Source organism: Seriola dumerili, unplaced genomic scaffold (assembly GCF_002260705.1).
Source record: "Seriola dumerili isolate Sdu_G_001 unplaced genomic scaffold, Sdu_1.0 BDQW01000052.1, whole genome shotgun sequence".
Classification (NCBI taxonomy): domain Eukaryota; kingdom Metazoa; phylum Chordata; class Actinopteri; order Carangiformes; family Carangidae; genus Seriola; species Seriola dumerili.
Window position 1 is genome coordinate 22480048 of NW_019174307.1, and position 18656 is coordinate 22498703.

Consider the following 18656-nt stretch of genomic DNA (forward strand, 5'->3'; position numbering starts at 1 on the left):
CCTCAAAGTGCACTGGATCTGTGTGTGTAAAGGTTACTCAGTGCAACCTAAGCCAACATCTCGTGACATTCCTATACGCGCGCGCTCGTGCACGCGCCAAACGCAAACGTCAGTAATGCCGTCTGACGAACGGCAAGACTGGCCAATGGCGAACGCTCGGAGGGTACGCACGGTCCAATGGCAAGCCGAGATACGGAGGAGGGCGTGACGTGGTGGGGGGTGGTGGGGGGAGGGAGCGGGTCAAATCTGCGGGCACTGATGCTTGTTAACTGAGCGAAGGGATCTGTCAAAGAAGGGAAGATGGCGAGAGGTGGCAGGAGCTTGAGAAAAGTAGCTGATTGCTTGAAACAGTTACCTTCTACAGCCAGCCGGGAAATACAGACTAGGTACAACGTCAGGTAAAGTACATTTTATCTTTTTACTCGACTAAACCTGGGAAGTGTCGAGGAAGACAGACATCGCGCAATAACAAACAGCCGTTGTAACGTACAACATTTTAGCTTTTCAGTCAGTTTACACAAAGTTGGAGCTTAAGACGTAGCAAGCAAAAGAAATACGTATTTAACTCTGGATAAGAAACATGCAAACAACGTCTCTAGTGGAACTATAGTAACACCTTAACACCTAAGTCAATTAACTAACGCTGTAATACTTCGAGTCCCCCATATTTAGCAGTTATAAACAGTTTACAAACATCTGCTGCATAAACAGAAACGAATAATAAACTAAAATCTGCCTTAATATTATTATTATATTATTATATTATCATCTGTTATTATTATTATTACCAATGAGCTACTGGACACATGAATTTCCCAAGGGGCTAAATAAAGTATCTATCTATCTATCTATCTATCTATCTATCTATCTATCTATCTATCATAGGGGAAGTTATAATTGTTGATAAATAGTGTAAATAAATGGTGGAATGCAACTAAGCTATGACCTAATTCCTCCAGCATCATAGTCACTGGCTGTGCCTGTTGTTAGTTCATGCTTTACATCTGATTAACTTAGTCCAGGTGCAAATCACTATATAACAACAGCTTAACATTAATGGAAGTAGTCAAGCATTCAAACAGGTCATTTACGGTATGTACCGTAAGTAAACATAGCATTACCAAACTATAACAGTACTCCAAACCCATTCAAAGTTGCTCTCAACTAAAAGTACACATGCATTATCAAGACAAAACCACTACTGTTAGGTTGTGTAATCTGTTAAAATGCATGATATTTTATAAACTTATACGTATATTTTATATGTTAACTTTTGATTTTCAAACTATAGCTGTCAGATAAATGCAGTGGAGTAAAAAGTACAATATTTCTCTCTGACATGTAGTGAAATAACAGTATAAAGTAGCAGAAAATTAATATACTTGCCCATATTTGGCCTAAATTCACTAAGTTACATTCTACTCCTGCAGCCTAACTATCTTAATCAGTCCAGGAGCGAGAAGTTATAGCTATAACTACATGTCAGGAGTTTTTAAAATCTGTTAACAGCTGTTGCATCTACATGGCGTTTTGCAATATCTCTGGACATCAGAGCACATTAAAGTTTAATTTGGCTTCATTAAACTTGTGAGAGCGTGCAATATTCGGTTTGTAAACTACCTCTCTTTGTGCAACATATGTTGGCTTTGACCTGAATCTGCAACTTACTGGGATCAAATGTGCACACTGTCCTTCTTCCCAACCATAACTCTATACACTTGCATGGACTTGTCAGATTGAGGTCAGTGCCAAGTGTCAGCTTAGCTGTATCACTTTTCAGGTTTTAGTGAATGGGCCTCTCTTTGAAGTGACCTGCAGGCCAGCAATGGACCAGGAATTTGAAGCAGCGCATCATGAGAAGCGCAGAATAGGTTTGGTGGGTTTGGTGGTTTGATGACATTGATATTGTCACATCACATTAAGCGGTGACATAATGGGTAGTTAAATCTAAACATACGCCTTGAGCGCTGTGTTGTGCTTCCAAACCATCCGGTGCCAGGGACATTGAGGGACTGGGTGCCACAGGGGCCCTGGATGACAGCCAGGCACAAGAGGACAAATCAGTCAGCCACAGTGACCCTGCAGGCTGCTTTTGTCCCAAGCAGAGTGACTTGATTTATATTTTCACGAACTTCTGTGAAGGTTACAAGACAGTTTTTTTTACCTGTTCAGGATTAATAGGCCTTCCATTCATGGTGTCAGAGAGGATCTGACTCACGGCTTTTGCCAGGATCCCACTGGATCCTGACCAGTAAAGGGAAATAGAACTGCAACCAATTATGAAAATTACAATGACTGATCAACAGGAAATAAACCGGCATCTATGTTGATAATTGATTCATTGTTTTAATCATTTTTTTAAGCAAAAATGCCAAACATTTGCTGGTTACATCTCCTCAGAAGTGAGGATTTGCTGCTTTTCTTTCCAATATCTGAAAGTAAATTGAATATCTTCAGGTTTTGGACTGTGGATCAAATACAACAAGCTATTTGAATAAATTACATTGGGCTGTGGGAAGTTATATCGGCCATTTTTCTTTATTATCTGACATTATATTGACAAAATGATTGTTTGAATGATTATTTGGATGATTTTGATTAAAAACAGTGACAACAGTAAGTTCCTAGAGCCCAAGGTGACTTGTTCAAGTTACTAGTTGTATTACTAGAACCCACAGCAGTTGTGGATTTGAATATTAATTGTATTTTTCCAGCCAGAGCTCGGTTTGTCAGAGAGTGAGTAAAAGAGTGTTAAAAGTTATAGTTGGACATCAGTCAATAAACAGTGAGAAGAAAACTGCTGCTGGAAAATTCTCCCTGTATTGTGCAGCCAAGTCTAATCATTAATCAACAGTAATTCAGCATGTCTCCCCCCAGGCCAAACAGATGCAGATAAACAGATGACTGTATTGAAATGTCGACAGGCGGGAAGTCAAAAAACAGGGTTGCGCAAACCCAGGTGGTTAAACTGTGCCGGGTTTTAGTTCTACATCGCTAGTAGTAATGTTGGTGTCCTTGACCTTGTTCCATTCTGGTTTACTGGCATCTGTTACCTGTTTTATTTCAATGACAAATGCTTGGCAGTTGCTGCAGGAAGGATTCCATGCAGTGTGTCCTGTTCTCCAGGAATAAAGGCTTATTTTGTAGCTTGTTACATTGATCTTGATTTACAGGTATTATAGGTTAATTAGCACTTGGCTTTGTATAGGTGGAGATCATGAGAAAGACTTCCTGTCCCCATTTGGTTTGTAATTAAGAAGGTTAAAGCAGCAGCAGTTCACTTTCACTGCTCTAATAGCGTCACTTTCAGCAGCAGCAGGCAGCTGTTCTCAGAGAAACAGCTGTAAAGAGCCACTGTCCACTTCCTGCTGAGCAGCAACCAGCAGACAGACACAGCTAGAGAGCAGCTGGTGGACATGCTGGAGCGTTTAGCAACTGAAGAACCAGATATTTTGCTCTAATGTTGCTCCGTTCGAGGAGGTGAACTCCATTCATACACTTTTCTACATAAGACAGGATGTGCAGTATAAACTACCCTGCTCTGTTTTGTGGTTCATGAGAGTTTACTGCATTCATTCTGTGACACTGTCGGTCTCATTATTGTTTGTTTTGTGATCAGATATCTGTCATCATGTGGGATCCTGATGACGCGACTGCCTCCCCTGCTGGGTTCAGCCACGCCAGGGCTTGGCACCGGCACCATGTTGCCTGCCCGCAGCTTCTTCAACCTGGCTGAGTCCCTCTCCAAGAGGAAGGAGTACTCAGAGAGACGCATCATTGGGTGAGTCCATCCCGTCGGCTTTCACCTACAGAGCTTAGATTTGTTCTATTATATCGTCTTCACTGACTGTGTCCCTTCACCACGGTGCAGCATAATGTAGGACATTATGTTGTCATGCTGCAGTCTGTGACTCTGTTATTCTGCAGACACGTTCTTGTGAACTTTATAACGCAAGAATGATGCATAGGAGAATTTTTATACTTACTCCATATGGAGAAGATGATCTGATTAGATTTTGGTTGCCTTGCTTCATACATTTGCATATTTACAAGGACTTCCTACTAGTATTGCAAGCACACGTTTTTTTAATTTAACTTCTTATTGAACTTCCTTGTTGAATTAAAGGATCAAGTCTGTCTAAAAACAATTTTCACAGCGGATTTTGTTCCCCATCACTTACATTAGTGTGGGATCTCTCAATGACCATTATAAACAGGAGGAATGATTATAGTAAGCAAAACCTGTTTCACTGTACATACGGGCACCTGACTATTGGGAACCTATCCTTTAATAATAACACTTTATTGATGGGGCATAATCACAGAAACAGTGTTCCCAATCACAGCCTTTTACAAACCATAGCTTCATATATGAATGAATGTTTCGGATGCTGGTGCCCTATCTGAGGCTCTGCATGTGCCTGTGTGTGTGACGCACTAAATGTCCTCCTGTGTTCCTCAGGGAGGTCATAATCACTAAATCTGGTTGTATAAATAGACGCAAGTGGCAGCAGCTATTTTTCCTCAGCTGGAGTGATACAGTTATATAACAGTGGTGTTGGAGTCTCCATCTGCCTCTCATTCAGAACACATTGTCTGTATTTTATATATTTATGTATTTTATGTCTTTTTCTGTTGTTGCCTCTCTCTCTCTCTCTCTCGTCCCTCCCTCTCTTTCTCTCTCTGCTCCTCACTGACATAGTTCAGACTTTACTGAATCATGAGTCCTGTACTGTGCCGGCCTTGTGTCGTGTTATGTCACCATTACTGACCTTCATCTGCTTCCTGACGTGCAGCTCTGCATGGTTGTATTTGTACACTGGGAGCTTATGGCTCTTTCCCCTCCATCCGTGACTCCTCAGGTATTCCATGCAGGAGATATATGACGTGGTGGCCGGCGTGGAAAACTACCGCCACTTTGTTCCCTGGTGCAAGAAATCTGATGTGGTGTTCAAGCGATCTGGTTTCAGCAAGGCCAAACTAACCGTGGGATTTTCTCCTGTGGTGGAGAACTACACCTCTCTTGTCACCACAGTTCGCCCCCACCTGGTCAAGGTAAGGCACTGTGTCCCAGCCCATGTTGGCTGAATGTGCAGCGGGCCTCACGCAAGAACAGTTGTGTATTCTCATACTAAACTTCTCTCACTTTTTTGAAGTCTGTTCGTTCAGATTCACCAAACTAAATAAACTTGTGTGTACACATAGTTTATACACCTGGGCCCTGCTGTGAGAAATCAGCAGACAGCAACAGGTTTAGTCAGGTGCAGTACTAGAGGACTTGAAACAGTTCGAGGTCTGTCATTGTCTCGTTCTTGTCAGCAAACCATTTGAAATCCCTGTGTGTTTGTTGCTTGTCAGGCGTCCTGTTCGGATGGGAAACTGTTCAACCACTTGGAGACGGTTTGGCGCTTCAGCCCTGGCCTCCCGGGTTACCCTCGTACCTGCACTGTGGATTTTGCTGTAAGTACAAGCAGTTCGCCAAATGTAACTGTAGCATCAAACCTGCTAAAAGAAAGAAGAAAGAAAAAAGTTGGTGGGTGAAAAAAATTGATCTGATGCAGCTGATGTATTTTGTGAATACTTCGTACCTCGTCACCGACAGACTGACTTCAGATGAGAGCAGCATCAAACTCCTGATGGGGCGAAGAAAATAACTCGGTCCATAATCTGTTTCATGTCAAAAGCCGTGCGCCTGAACAGCATTTTCTGACAGCAGTGGCTGTTTCTGGTTCCACTGCTGCAGCAGAGAGGCCGTTCTCCACTGCTGGAGATTTAACATCAACAAAAACACAGTGGAACACTTTTTCCTTTTTTCCTTTCCCTCCTTTTTTACTCCAGAACTCAAACACCAACTTCTGTTTCTACAAAAAAAACATTTAAGAACCAACGTTATTCAGTAAATTACACTTTCATTTCATTGTTTTCATACAAGACAAAGACTGCAAGATGCTTTCAAGTTAAATACATAAATAACTATTAAAAATAACATAAAAACCTTTCTCTGCTTTTTCTGTTCGTCAGACAATGACCCTCCTTGAGAGCAGTTAGCCGAACTGTTATGTTTCATTTGCAGCGGTTTGGAACAAAGTGCAACAAAGGAGGAAGAACTAAAATATTATTGGATCGAGAATGATTTTAAATCAAGAATCAATCCTGTATCAAGACTCCCACCCCCAGGAAGAAGAGGGAGAGATTGCGGTTTAACCTTTGCTCTGTGTGCGTCCTCTCATGTGTTGGTCCGTCCACATGTCTGAGCTCAGCGTGTCTGCAGTTGCATGTGTTGTATTTGTCGTTGGATCAGTTTCAAACTTGAACACTCAGACCTCTGACGTCCATACAGTATTGAAATTCAGCTGCTAACTTGATCCCCTCCCTCCCCTCAGATCTCCTTCGAGTTTCGCTCCCTGCTCCACTCCCAGCTCGCTCACGTCTTCTTCGACGAGGTGGTGAAGCAGATGGTCTCGGCGTTCGAGCGTCGCGCCTCCAAGGTCTACGGCGCAGAGACGGCCATCCCCCGCGAGCTCATGTTCCACGAGGTCCACCACACGTAGCGCCACTTCCTGCTGCACAAACACAGATACACAGACAAACACAACGCCCTGATGCCAATGCCAGAGAGGAGTGTAGACAGAAAGTAGAGACTAGCTGTGTTCTAACTGAAAACTACAGTGCCTTTTTTACAGCAGTGACCAAGTTCATTCCCAACAATCTCCTGTTTCATTTTGTAGAACCGATGTGGATCCAACTTTCTGCTAAACATTTACATTTTTACATCATTTCCATTATCTGAATGTAACACGTGCCTGGTTGTGACACTGAGTTCACAGGCTGTGAATGTGAGGTGAAAGCACGGTGTAGCAGTGATTGGTCAACCACAGATGTCATCACTCTGTAAACATTAGCTACACTCAGCAGTTAACTACACTGGTAGTGCAACTGCAATAAACTTTAATTTGAAAAGCTGCTGCAGGAAGACACTGCACCAGTATGTCTTCCAAAATAAAACACGTGTTCCTATCAGTGTTTAGGGAGAATAATATGGTCGACCATAGGGGACTGGACAGTTGTTATCACTGTATATTGTGGTTCATGACAGTGATACCACTTCTGTAGTGTTACAGATGCAACTTTTTCATCATCGATTGATTTTTATTTTGATTCATTTATCAGTTATTTGGTCTAAAATAACAGAAAATGGCTAAAAATCACTATCACGGATCAGAAGGTGACGTCTTCAAACGTCCAAAACCCCCAAAGATTCAGGAATAAGATAATTTTTTAGCATATAAGCTTAATAAATGACTCTGGCGTTTAATCGAAAATTAAATTAGTTGCAGATTAATCGATTAAATGACTAACAGTCCCAGCTGTAGTTGGGATACAAGCTAAACAATGCAGATGAGCCTTTTTGAAGTTATGGAGAGAAGGGAGCAGGTCTGAGCAAAGTCTGAGGTGAAGCTACTGGATGTTGCAAAGTCGTGATAAAGACTAAATATTATCATTTTATCAGTTTGGATGATGTTAAATGTTCTTCTAAAATACTCCTGCACCTGACTGCATGCAGCTAATGTTTGTCTCTATGCAGATTCAGGATTAGAAAACAGTTCTGATGATGCAGCTACAGCAGCTGGTCAGTGGAGACGGTCACCTTTCTGTGTCAGACAGTTCAGCGGTTGTCTCAGGTCAACCCCATTATACGTGCAGGTGCATCTGTAATCTCAAGGATCCGTTACTTGGCACTAACAGCACATGTCCTGTGACAGCTAACCCACATCTGATGTGAGTCAGGAGCTCAGTGGAAAAGGATTAATACAGGATCCAGTGAGAGATTGACTCAGGTGAGAGAAGGAAAAGTACTTCCTGAGACTCTGCTCCTTACTCGGCAGTGAGAAAGTCGTGCAGGGAAGAGCTGCAACAAACAGCTAACAGCGTTCATCCATTTAGACTATGAAATGTCGATCAGTTTCCTGTGATTGGGACGTTATTACCTATGGATCACGTTAGTGCTCGTCCCACAGGAAGGCCGAGGTCAAAGTGACGCCAGCAAGTCTTGCCTGGTGATGTGATGACACGCAGCACCAATCACTGTAAGACCAGGGTCCAAATAGTGTTACAACCTCGATGCTTGTCTGTGATGTACTGAACGTGAAGGGCACAACGCAACAAAACAACAACTAGGTCTAAACTAGGCTCGGGCGGTTTCATGGTGTTATGGTAGAAAACGTATGATACACTGAACTGAACAGTCACCCTGCAGGAAATATGTTGTCTTCCTGGTGGAAACCCTGGATGATTAGATCCACTAGATTTAAAGATGATCCGTTACTTTATGGCTGGTTTATTTTTGTATTCATCCTTTTTTTTTTATTCCAGACTACCTTTAACTCAACATGATCTATTTTTGCCCATATGAACATTTACCTGTTCATATAATTGGTATTAGGCCGCACTGCAGGATTTTCCTTTCAAAATAAATGAATAAATAGATTGTTATTTTTAAATCATCATATACCGCATCATGGTATGAAAAAATAAATACCGCCCAAGCCTAGTCTGTACACATACTACTAAACTCCACAAGTCAAGTTTATTATAAGAATGTATTATAAGAGTAAAGGGCAGGCAGGTTAGACTGTGTCATTTTGTATTAAGAGGATGTGCAGGAGGATGTGTGGAGACGACTGCAGACATGTACTAAATGTACTGTACACTATCAGGAATACACACACCTTTCAAAGGGTGCTCAACTTTTATTTTGTTTTTGTTTTTTCTCAGTAGGGGGGCAGTGTCTCTTTTGTTTTCTTTTTCTTTTCTTCTAATGTTACATACACTATGCTCTCGTCAGTATTAAGAGAGCGATGCTGGACATAAGAGTTACTATATTATACAAAGCTAAGGGTGTTTTTTTTCTCTCATGTGTGCAATAACAGCAGTATAAGTTAATTTTAAATGCAGCTAAGCAAGCATGTAACCCCACTGTCATTATAAGGGCCCAAACTGGCCGGCTAGACAGAGGCAAGGGCCTGTTTTTATCAAACATGTATGAATTACAGTTTAGTCAGTGCTAGATTTTTCTGCAAGAACATTTATAATTATATATTTTTTTAAAGGTTTATGGGAATTTAACAACAACCTGATATATTTATAATGTATAAATACACAGTGAGAGATGGAATAATAGGAAATTGGCTACAAAACGTTTGTTTAGAGAATTTGTGTAAAAAGGAGAATTTAGTTCCACAAGAGCAGATGATGAAGACGTTTAGATTAAATCAATGCCAGATTTACTCGTTTGTTTGCCCTGATAAATGCAAATCTTCAAATGCAAATAATATAGTAAAACTATTCTTAATTTTGCTGCTTCAGCTAACGTATTTTTATTATAACTGTTGACATCAAACAGAAAGCAGCGACTGTGTTTCTGTTCTGCAGTCGTCCAGTATCTACTCTGACCTCTGCAGCTCTCTGACATTTCAGAGCAAAAGAAGTTAAGAAATAGTTTTTATTCTTATGTTTGTGAGCTGGAGTCAAAGTAAAAGGATTTTAACTTTGACTGTCAGCAGTTTAATAAATACCGGTCATACACCTTGACCTGTCCCGTCAGTCAGGATGCTGTTTCACTCACAGTGCCTCCTGGCCTACTGGCAGCATATTTATCTCCATTTTTAAACATTATTCTCATTTCATCGTATTTATTACTTAGTTTAAGTGTAAATATTGGTTTTGAGATCACATAAGAAAGAACTGTATTCATTGCTTTTAAAGGTTTGTGTCTGTGTTTCATGGGACGGGGGAAAGGACTTTATTTGTAAATGATGTGTTGAATGTGAAATGGCTTCAGAGAGATGTACCGACCGCATGATTTATAAACTATTTTTTCTAAAAAAAAAACTTGACTGATGTTTTTTCTTAGTATGTTTTTGGGTGTTTCTCAGCACTGCTGTAGTAAAAATGGATCCTGGCTCCCTTGACTGGACAGAAATAGGTTCGCCATGTGAGCGGTAAGAATAGACCTGCAAACTGCATTTGAACAGTCATAAGGTTTGGAAATGTCACTGCTGGCAAAGGGCACAGTTTAAGGCTTCCCCTCTGACCTTTGACCTGCTTTATCAATGCGAAGCCAAACATTGTAGCTGTGATCATTTCCAGAGAGCCAGAGAAAGGCGTCATTGATCACTAGAACACTAATAGAACGGCTTTCTACTTGTGTGAAATGAGTAATATTTAATTCAGTTTAATTTAAAATGTTCAGCTCAATTAGGACATTATCGGATGTATTCAGGTTTTTGAAATATTTAATACTTTCCAAAATATTCAATGTTTTCTCAGACATTTTTTCCCATTAAGATGAATGGATGGAATGTTCTAAATTTCTAATTTTCCACATCTTTTCATGTATTTTTCAACCCCCTCTACTCATTCATACTTTCAGCTAGAAACTCCATTCAAACTTTAAAGTGTTTGGAAACTTTCCTTCCTTTTTGGTTGTGTTCATCATTTAAATCTCATTCATAGTTTTTACACAGCAACAGTTCCAGTAAATATGGTATTATAATATCTAGTCTCGTTTTTGCTGTGTTAAAAGCTACATGATCATGTTGTTAATGCAAACTCAACACTTCCTGTATGTTTCAAATTAAAAGCCCTCTAATGTATTAGTGAGCAGAAACCCTTTGTTTCTTAACGGGACATTTGTTGCCGTTTTGTCTCATTTCCGGTTGCTAGTTTTTCTGCTGTTTACATTCTATTCAGATCTGCTAGTTTCTTTAGCTTAGCAGTTAGCGATGGCTTCTCTCTCTCCTGCTCATTGTGTCTTATGATTAGTTATTCCTCTACTTCCTTTAGTAATAATGATACACGTAATTAAAATAGTTTATGTGCTGTAATGGAGGCGAGGCTCAGTGTATTGGAAGCGCTCCTCCTCTTCCCTGCAGCCCACCTGGCAAAGGTGGAAATATGATCACTCAGTCAGTCAGTGATATTCCCCATTACAGGTCTGGCCCTGCTGTTGCTGTCCAGCCAATAAGAAACTGAGTAAACAACAAAACATCAGAACAATTAAATTTATTAAATAAAAAAAAAGAAAAAAAGAATCACCATTAATCGTTTACATTGTACAAAACAGAAGTCGTATGATCACAGCTATTTGCCATTTTGCAAAGGAATAATGTATTTATGTGTAAAACTAACACCACGCTCTCAGATTTTTTAGGTAAGTGATAAATGGTCTGTAGTTTTCTGTGACTCGTAGTCAAAACAGAGGCAGCACCTGGACGTCACAGGTTTTCACATTTTGTCTGAACTCCTCCACGCTCTCATACAATCAGACGTTTGTTGTGAAATTAATCTTCTGCGACGTCAAAACTGATGTTTAGAAAAACGCTGCATCCATGAAAACAACTCACAAAGGCTTGAAAAAAAAAAAAAAAAAAAAAAAAAAAAAAGAAAAAGCGCCAGAGATCTCGGTAAACATTTAACTTTTCTTTTTTTTTCACGTTGTTTTCAACAGGCCCCTGGTGATACTCTGGTGTTTTGACTCGTAGGCACTCTTTGTCCAGCCGCGGTCAGGTACGAGGGAACAAGTGATCTTTCCTCCATCATCACCAGACAAACAAAATGTAACATCACTTCAGAGACACAGACAATGCTCAGGCTCTGAAAGAAAACTGGTTTAATTAAAATCAAATGATAGATTTTAACCCACGTCGTTATCAGCTGGGGGGGAGAAAAAAAAACATAACAGATATATATATATAAAAAAAACAAAACGAATTAACAAAATACTACAAAGACAAAAATAAAGGACAGACACATTCCTGGCTAGGTATCTTCTCTCGTACCTGCCCTGCTCTCTTTTGCAGTAATACAGAGCATCAATACGTATGACTATGTTAGTTTCTGAAGTTTCTTCTTAGACGACTTGAATCACTTTCCTACCTCTTACAGAGATCACAGTGGCATCACCTGTATGAGCGTTTTACATGAAGAACTATGAGTTTGAACATGTGGATTGGTTCGATGAGCAGAGCCGTCGGAGGGTTCTGGTGTAGTAAGTAACTGGGCTCGATGGGGTCTCCTGCTCCGGACCGGGTCCTCCGGAGGCAGGAGACAGAATTAAACAGCGTGGGCATCTCCAACATACTCATGGCCAGTCAGTGTGGGCAGAGCTCGGTGGAGGTGGTTGCAGATTCTTGGAGGGTTTTGTTTTGTTTTTTCTTCTTCTGTGTGTGCTCCACAGCCACCCCCAGCACCGCTCTGCCTTTTAGTCTGTACAGCAACAAGTCAGGAGGACCGGCTTAGAAACCCATGCCTCCTCCCATGCCGCCCATGCCTCCCATGCCGCCCATGCCACCTCCCGGCATCTCCTTCTCCTCCTTGGGTATCTCCGTGACGACGGCCTCGGCGGTGGAGAGCAGGGAGGCGACTCCTGCGGCGTCCAGCAGCGCCGTCCTCACCACCTGCACAGACGGACGACACAAGGTTACTTCATGTAGGGAGGGGAGGTGTAACAAGCTAAAGCTTCAGCCTTTTCAGCCAATATCTATGTCTTTTATTTCTATGTAGAAATATTAATAAGGACAGATATAAATTGAACTGAAAGTTAAAAACACACAGTCTGATTGGTTGCACTGTACCTTGGTGGGGTCAATGATGCCCTTCTCCACCATGTTGACGTACTCCCCCTGCATGGCGTCGTAGCCGATATCAGCTGATTCCTGCAGGATCTTCTCCACCACCAGTGAGCCCTCCACACCGGCGTTCTTAGCGATGGTCATCGAGGGGATACGCAGCGCTCGCCTGATGATGTCCACACCTGATCGGAAGGAAATCAGTCATGAAAAACTTTAAAATCGACGAGTTTGACCAGCAACCGGCTGATTATTTGACTTCATTGGTACCGTCACACTTTGGTTACAATCTATCACTTCTATTTATAAAGATCTCCTGCCTCAGCAGAGCAGATCTCAGACCTGTTTAACCCTCATTGGTCCTCAGGTAAATACTGAACCTGGCCTTCCAACACTTTGCACCTTAGAAATTAAATGAATCAGGGAGGATTTTAAAACTTGGTTTATCTTAAATGTTTAACTGCATACACAGATTATTAATGACACTATAGTAAAACAGTGAATTGCTAAACATTTAAATTGTCTTTGTACCTGCTGCGTTATAGAGGGTTATTAGTCATTTATTACATGTTTGTATGCTGCTCATAAACGCTTAAATTATTACCATTACTGCAGTTTTAGTTTGTGTGTGTGTTAACTGACCGATCTTCTGGTCGGCGTTGGCGGTTTTGAGGCTGTCGAGTGATGGGATGCAGCGCAGCAGAGCGCAGCCTCCACCTGGAACGATCCCCTCCTCCACAGCTGCCCGGGTGGCGTTCAGAGCGTCCGTCACACGGTCCTTCTTCTCGTTCACCTCCACGTCACTCGTTCCTCCGATCTGAAATGTAGCACGGGCATCGCAGCGTTATCCTCCAGAGGAAAAACCACAGCGATCATTATTTTGTACCGTCTGCATTTCTGTCTGAGACGCACCTTGAGCACGGCCACGCCGTCCGACAGCTTGGCGAGCCTCTCGTTGAGCTTCTCCTTCTCGTAGTCGCTGGTGGTGTTCTCCAGCTGCTCGACGATCTCCGCTGCGCGTTTCTCCACCTCGGCTGGGCTGCCGCCTCCCCTCAGCAGCAGGGTGTCGTCTTTGGTGATCTGCACCTCGCCGACCTTACCGAAGTCGTGAGCTTGGATGTCTTCCAGGGCCACGCCCAGAGCCTCGTCTCCAAACACCTGGAGAAAGGAAAAGAGAAATGAATTAAAACACACCTGCATGTTTCTGTGTTAAATTTAAAATCAGGATGTTTTTAACACCTTCTTTTTTAAGGGACTTGAATTCAAAGCTTTCAGACTCTGTATTGAGAAGTTGACTTACGGTGCCCCCGGTGGCGATGGCCATATCCTTCAGCTGGTTCTTCCTGTTGTCTCCGAAGCCCGGGGCCTTGACAGCGACCACCTGAAGCCCCACCTTCAGCCTGCAGATGAAGACGTTGAATATTCACAGCCGTTACTTCTTATTCAAACACACGTCAGTGTCATATGATCTGTCCGCTGGCTGACTCTTGTTACCTGTTGAGAACCAAGGTGCTCAGGGCCTCTCCGTCCACGTCCTCCGCCACGATGACCAGCGGCTTGCGGTGCTGGTTGGCGATCTCCAGGGCTGGAACGATGCTCTGGACGCTGGAGATCTTCTTCTCACTCAGCAGCAGGTAGGCGTCCTGGAACTCACACTTCTGACCTGAGGAAGGGAGGAGACGGCCGGTTTAACATCATCATCATCATCATCATCATCATCATATACAGCAGGAGATGTACCAGCAGCCAGTATGAACACCTTTACCTTTGGCGGTGTTGATGAAGTACGGGGAGATGTAACCGCGGTCAAACTTCATGCCCTCGATGATCTCCAGCTCGTCGTGCAGCGTCTTCCCGTCCTGAGACGAAGAGCACGTGCTGATTATGTCAACTCAGGTAAAAAGAGCAGCAGATCATTTAAAGGCTTTGTTACCGTCAGTGGACGTCGACTCTCACCTTGACAGTGATGACTCCCTTGCGGCCAACTTTCTTCATGGCGTTAGAGATGATGTTACCGATCTCCACGTCTCCATTGGCTGAGATTGTCGCAACCTGGGAGACCAAAGGCCGTTATTAGACATTACTAAAGCTGGGCCACTGACATATCATCACTTCTTAAGTTCATATTAAGAACTTGTTTGTAAGTAGTTGCTCATTTCCACATCCGGCAGGAATGGACCAACATTATCATTCATTTATTGATCTCCACCAGCTCCTGAGGGAAATATATGGCTCCTCCCTCTGTGTCATCATCATGTATAAATTATACAACTTGTTCAACTTGTTCACCTTTAATCTGAGACCTGACTCCATTAAACTCCATTAAACTCCATTAAACAAAGTTCTTATTTGCAAAAATATAAATAATTGTGTTCCGTGTTTATTCACGTCAGACTGATGGTGCTGAGTTGGTGACACATCTGCCTCCCGCCATTCAAACTCAAACAGGTGCAAATGTGCATGTCTTGTTGCCCCCTACTAGACCGGAGTGCATGTGCACAAATCCTCACCCAAAATTAAGACAAACTCATATTAAAAACAGCCTCTAAATGTAAGCAACAATTATCAAACCAAAAATAGAAAATACAACTGCAAGACAAGGATCATCCATAAACAGAAAGCCTGTTGGTCAAGTCCAGTGCAGAACACCAGCAGCTTGAGTCAGAGCCAGGTTCAGGTGATAATTCCCTGTGGGTTCATCACTACGAGTAAACTTTGTAATTTAATTAATTCTATTCTAAAATATTAATTACAGCTGCTTGAATTCATTTCATTGTCATGTCATCATTCACTCCTGATGATGTGTACCTACCTGTGCGATCTCCTCGGGGGTTGTGACGGGCTTGGAGAGCTTCTTCAGCTCGCTGATGACGTATTCCACGGCCATCATGACTCCACGGCGGATCTCCACGGGGTTGGCGCCTTTGCTGATGGTGTCGAAGCCCTCCTTGGCGATGGCACGAGCCAGCACCGTGGCGGTGGTGGTGCCGTCGCCGGCCTCCTCGTTGGTGTTGTTGGCCACGTCCTGCACCAGCTTGGCGCCAATGTTCTTGTACTTGTCCTTCAGGTCGATGCTCTTGGCCACGGTCACGCCGTCCTTGGTGACTTTAGGGCTGCCCCAGCTCTGCTCAATGATGACGGTACGACCCTGAGGTGGAGACAGCAAGAGGTGAGATTAAAATAACTATATCTTCAGTTGACACCAAATGAGAACTGTAAGACCTGCGGACACCCTGAATCCCAGATAACAGGAGCTCACGTTACCTTTGGGCCCATGGTGACGGCCACAGCGTCCGCCAGCAGGTCGACTCCCTGCAGCATGAGGGCGCGAGCGTCGGCTCCAAACTTCACGTCTTTAGCGTAGGCTCGTGTCAGGTGAGGAGCCAGCGCCCGGCACACAGGCCTCACCTGCTTCATGACCGTTGGGAGACGAAACATCTCTACGGGAAGAAAAGACAGAGAGGGGAATTTATAAAACATGTCTGAGACCAAGACTCCCACTGAGGTGAAGCAGAAACGTCCAAATAAATCTGAAAAATTCTTTGTACAGGCTTGAATGTTCATGCCACAACAGTCTTCAACAGGTGCAGGGTGAAGGCAAAGTACACCTGAATAATTATTCTCCAAATCCATTCAACCCCCACAGCAGCTCAGGTTATGTATTACACAGGTTTACTCTGCCCCTAGTGGCCACTAATGGCACAACATGCCACCAGTGATTGAATGAATGAACTTACACCTATAAAAAGGTGCAATTATGATTAGAATAGCCACACTAAGGTCACAGTAAACTTTACATTTGCAGCTGTTGAGTCCATGATGCATTTTTTTGACTGGCCATAAATCAAAGGGCTGCAGCTAATGATTATTTTTAGTTACTGTTAGTCTGTCAAATATTCACTCAATTAAATTAGTAAATTAATGTGAGAAAATAAAGACAAATATCCATCATAGTTTCCATCCAGACAGTCTGAATCCCAAAGATAATCAACTGACAGTGATAGAAAACAGAGTAAAACAGTACACAACAGTAAATTCTTACATGTAAGCTGCTGTAACCACATGATGTTCAGTATTTTAGTTTGATAAATGTCTTAAAAAAGGTTAAATGATTAGTCACAAATCCCATAGATGAATATTAAAGATAAACTGGCTGTGGCTGTGTCCCAGGCCCCTCAGGAATAACTGTCAGCTTCTACTTCAACATGCAAATCATGTCTAATAACTAATCACCATTTTCTCTACTTGGCAAACACTGTTATAATTTACAGTTTAACAAGGAAGAATCTGATTAGCGTTTATGCCAGCCTTGTCGATAAATTATTAAAATAATTAAGAAAAAACATAAAAAAGCAAAACTTAACAGTACACATTCAACAAACAAGTTCCCCTGACATCTGGCACCACAGGTGCTTTAGTCTATTAATCAATCATAAATACTGGTCCAATTCTTTATATTGTCTTTCTATTATGTTGTATAATTGTTTTTTTTATTATATATTTGTGGATTATTGTTTCTTATATTGAATATTTGTGTTGTATTCAGGGTGTCCTTGAAAAAGACAACTTGCTCTCAATGGCCTTCCCTGTACAAATGAATGAATGAATGAATGAATGAGTCAATCCACAGAAAAATAACATTTTGATCATTGATTCATTTTTCAAAGTATTTTGATGGTTCCAGTTTCTCAAATGTGAAGATTTGACTCTTTTCTTTGTCATTTATGATCATGAACTGAACATTTTACAGTTTCTGAACTCTTGATTTTTTATTTTTTACTGTCTTCTATTGTTTCATTGATCAACTGATTAATCTTGATGATAATAAGAAGAGAAATCTATTATGAAAACAACAACTCAGAATAAATAATCCAAATCTTCACAGACAACTAGAAAAAAAGGTGGTAGGTTAGAACTGATGAGACTTATTTTTACCTAGTAAGAATAATAATCAAAATTCAGATTCAGAATTCATTCCAGAAATTAATTATCCTATTTAGGATGTTACCCAGATTATTAAATTTATCCTCAGAACCACTTCCTTGTGAACCCACGTGTGCCCGTCAGGTCGCGAGTCACAAGGTCAAATTGTAAAAGCATGTGCCTCCTCATCCCTGACCGGATCAGCCTGGTGATTGACCACCACACTGTCTCGTCAATAATCACTGCACACTCATGTAACTGAAGAGAAACTATCATTATTATTAATTATAATATTTTTAATCGTTTTTTTTCCTGCAGTGCTGTCCTCAGCTCTCAGTCAGCCTGACAAACGCCACACTCCTGATTTCATATCATTAAATGTCGTATAAAGATTAAATGCGAAGCTTAAAGACATAACTAACTACCTAATTAATGTCTATAGTGGCATTTTAACATGTGTGTCCTTGCGGTTGAGACGAAAAATCTCTTTGCTGGGCGGAATTAAAGCCGAGACGAGCTCGGTGCTTCCTTCTAGTTAGCACAAAATCTGCTACATAAAGGCAGCGCTAGCTTAAAGTTAATAGCCTGTAATGTCAACTACGAAGAGTTTATTAAATGACGGCACTTACTTGTGGTGTAAAAGGCTTGTAGCTGCTACAAGGTGTGCAACACGGGATGATATAACTCCTGCAGGAGAGGACGGCCGTGTGGTGTGAATGAGACCGGACTGCACATGGTCTATCACATCCGGGGTATTTACCGGCCCGCCCCGCACTCTGCATAACGGTATTCCAGTTTGAATAACTACATTTTTTATCAATATTATAAATGAAATAAGGTCATATTTGGCACTAAATCACAGTTTATAGTTCGCAGTGTTCACGACTTAGCTGTAAATGACTCCATTTGTGAGTTTTAAAGCAGAATACGTGTCTTATGCTCGTTCCCGGGCGGACGCTTCCAGAATTTTCTTGTGTGCCATTGGTGGGGGACAAAGAGGTCAAAGTTGACATTGTGCAATATTGCCTCAACTTTCAACAGACGAATAAGTCCGAAATCGATAAAAATTGAAGTTTTAAATTGGGCGTGCAAGTTTTGGTCTCA

At 41.9% G+C, this 18656-nt stretch overlaps 2 protein-coding genes across 2 annotated transcripts; one reads left to right on the forward strand and one right to left on the reverse strand.

Annotated features, from left to right (window-relative positions):
• Nucleotides 1-259: 259 nt before the first annotated feature.
• coq10b (coenzyme Q10B) lies at nt 260-9883 on the forward strand. Its single transcript, XM_022740703.1, has 5 exons — nt 260-398; nt 3620-3781; nt 4863-5055; nt 5359-5460; nt 6384-9883. The coding sequence occupies exons 1-5, from the start codon at nt 301-303 to the stop codon at nt 6549-6551; spliced, it is 723 nt and encodes a 240-aa protein (XP_022596424.1). The 5' UTR covers nt 260-300; the 3' UTR covers nt 6552-9883.
• A 1166-nt stretch (nt 9884-11049) lies between these two features.
• On the reverse strand, nt 11050-18272 carry hspd1 (heat shock protein family D (Hsp60) member 1). Its single transcript, XM_022740720.1, has 11 exons — nt 18182-18272; nt 15894-16069; nt 15442-15777; nt 14586-14681; nt 14395-14488; nt 14124-14292; nt 13930-14029; nt 13542-13787; nt 13272-13446; nt 12636-12814; nt 11050-12458 (listed from the first exon to the last, which is right to left on the reverse strand). The coding sequence occupies exons 2-11, from the start codon at nt 16065-16067 to the stop codon at nt 12297-12299; spliced, it is 1731 nt and encodes a 576-aa protein (XP_022596441.1). The 5' UTR covers nt 16068-16069; nt 18182-18272; the 3' UTR covers nt 11050-12296.
• Nucleotides 18273-18656: the final 384 nt, after the last annotated feature.

Coding starts and splice junctions, on each gene's coding strand:
- hspd1 (XM_022740720.1), bottom strand. CDS start 16,067: ATGTTTCGTCTCCCAACGGTCATGAAGCAGGTGAGGCCTGTGTGCCGG. Junction 13,788..13,929: donor CCATCGCCACCGGGGGCACC/GTAAGTCAACTT, acceptor TCCTTTCTCCAG/GTGTTTGGAGACGAGGCTCT. Junction 12,459..12,635: donor GCATCATTGACCCCACCAAG/GTACAGTGCAAC, acceptor CCGTCTGTGCAG/GTGGTGAGGACGGCGCTGCT.
- coq10b (XM_022740703.1), top strand. CDS start 301: ATGGCGAGAGGTGGCAGGAGCTTGAGAAAAGTAGCTGATTGCTTGAAA. Junction 3,782..4,862: donor TCAGAGAGACGCATCATTGG/GTGAGTCCATCC, acceptor GTGACTCCTCAG/GTATTCCATGCAGGAGATAT. Junction 5,461..6,383: donor CCTGCACTGTGGATTTTGCT/GTAAGTACAAGC, acceptor CCCTCCCCTCAG/ATCTCCTTCGAGTTTCGCTC.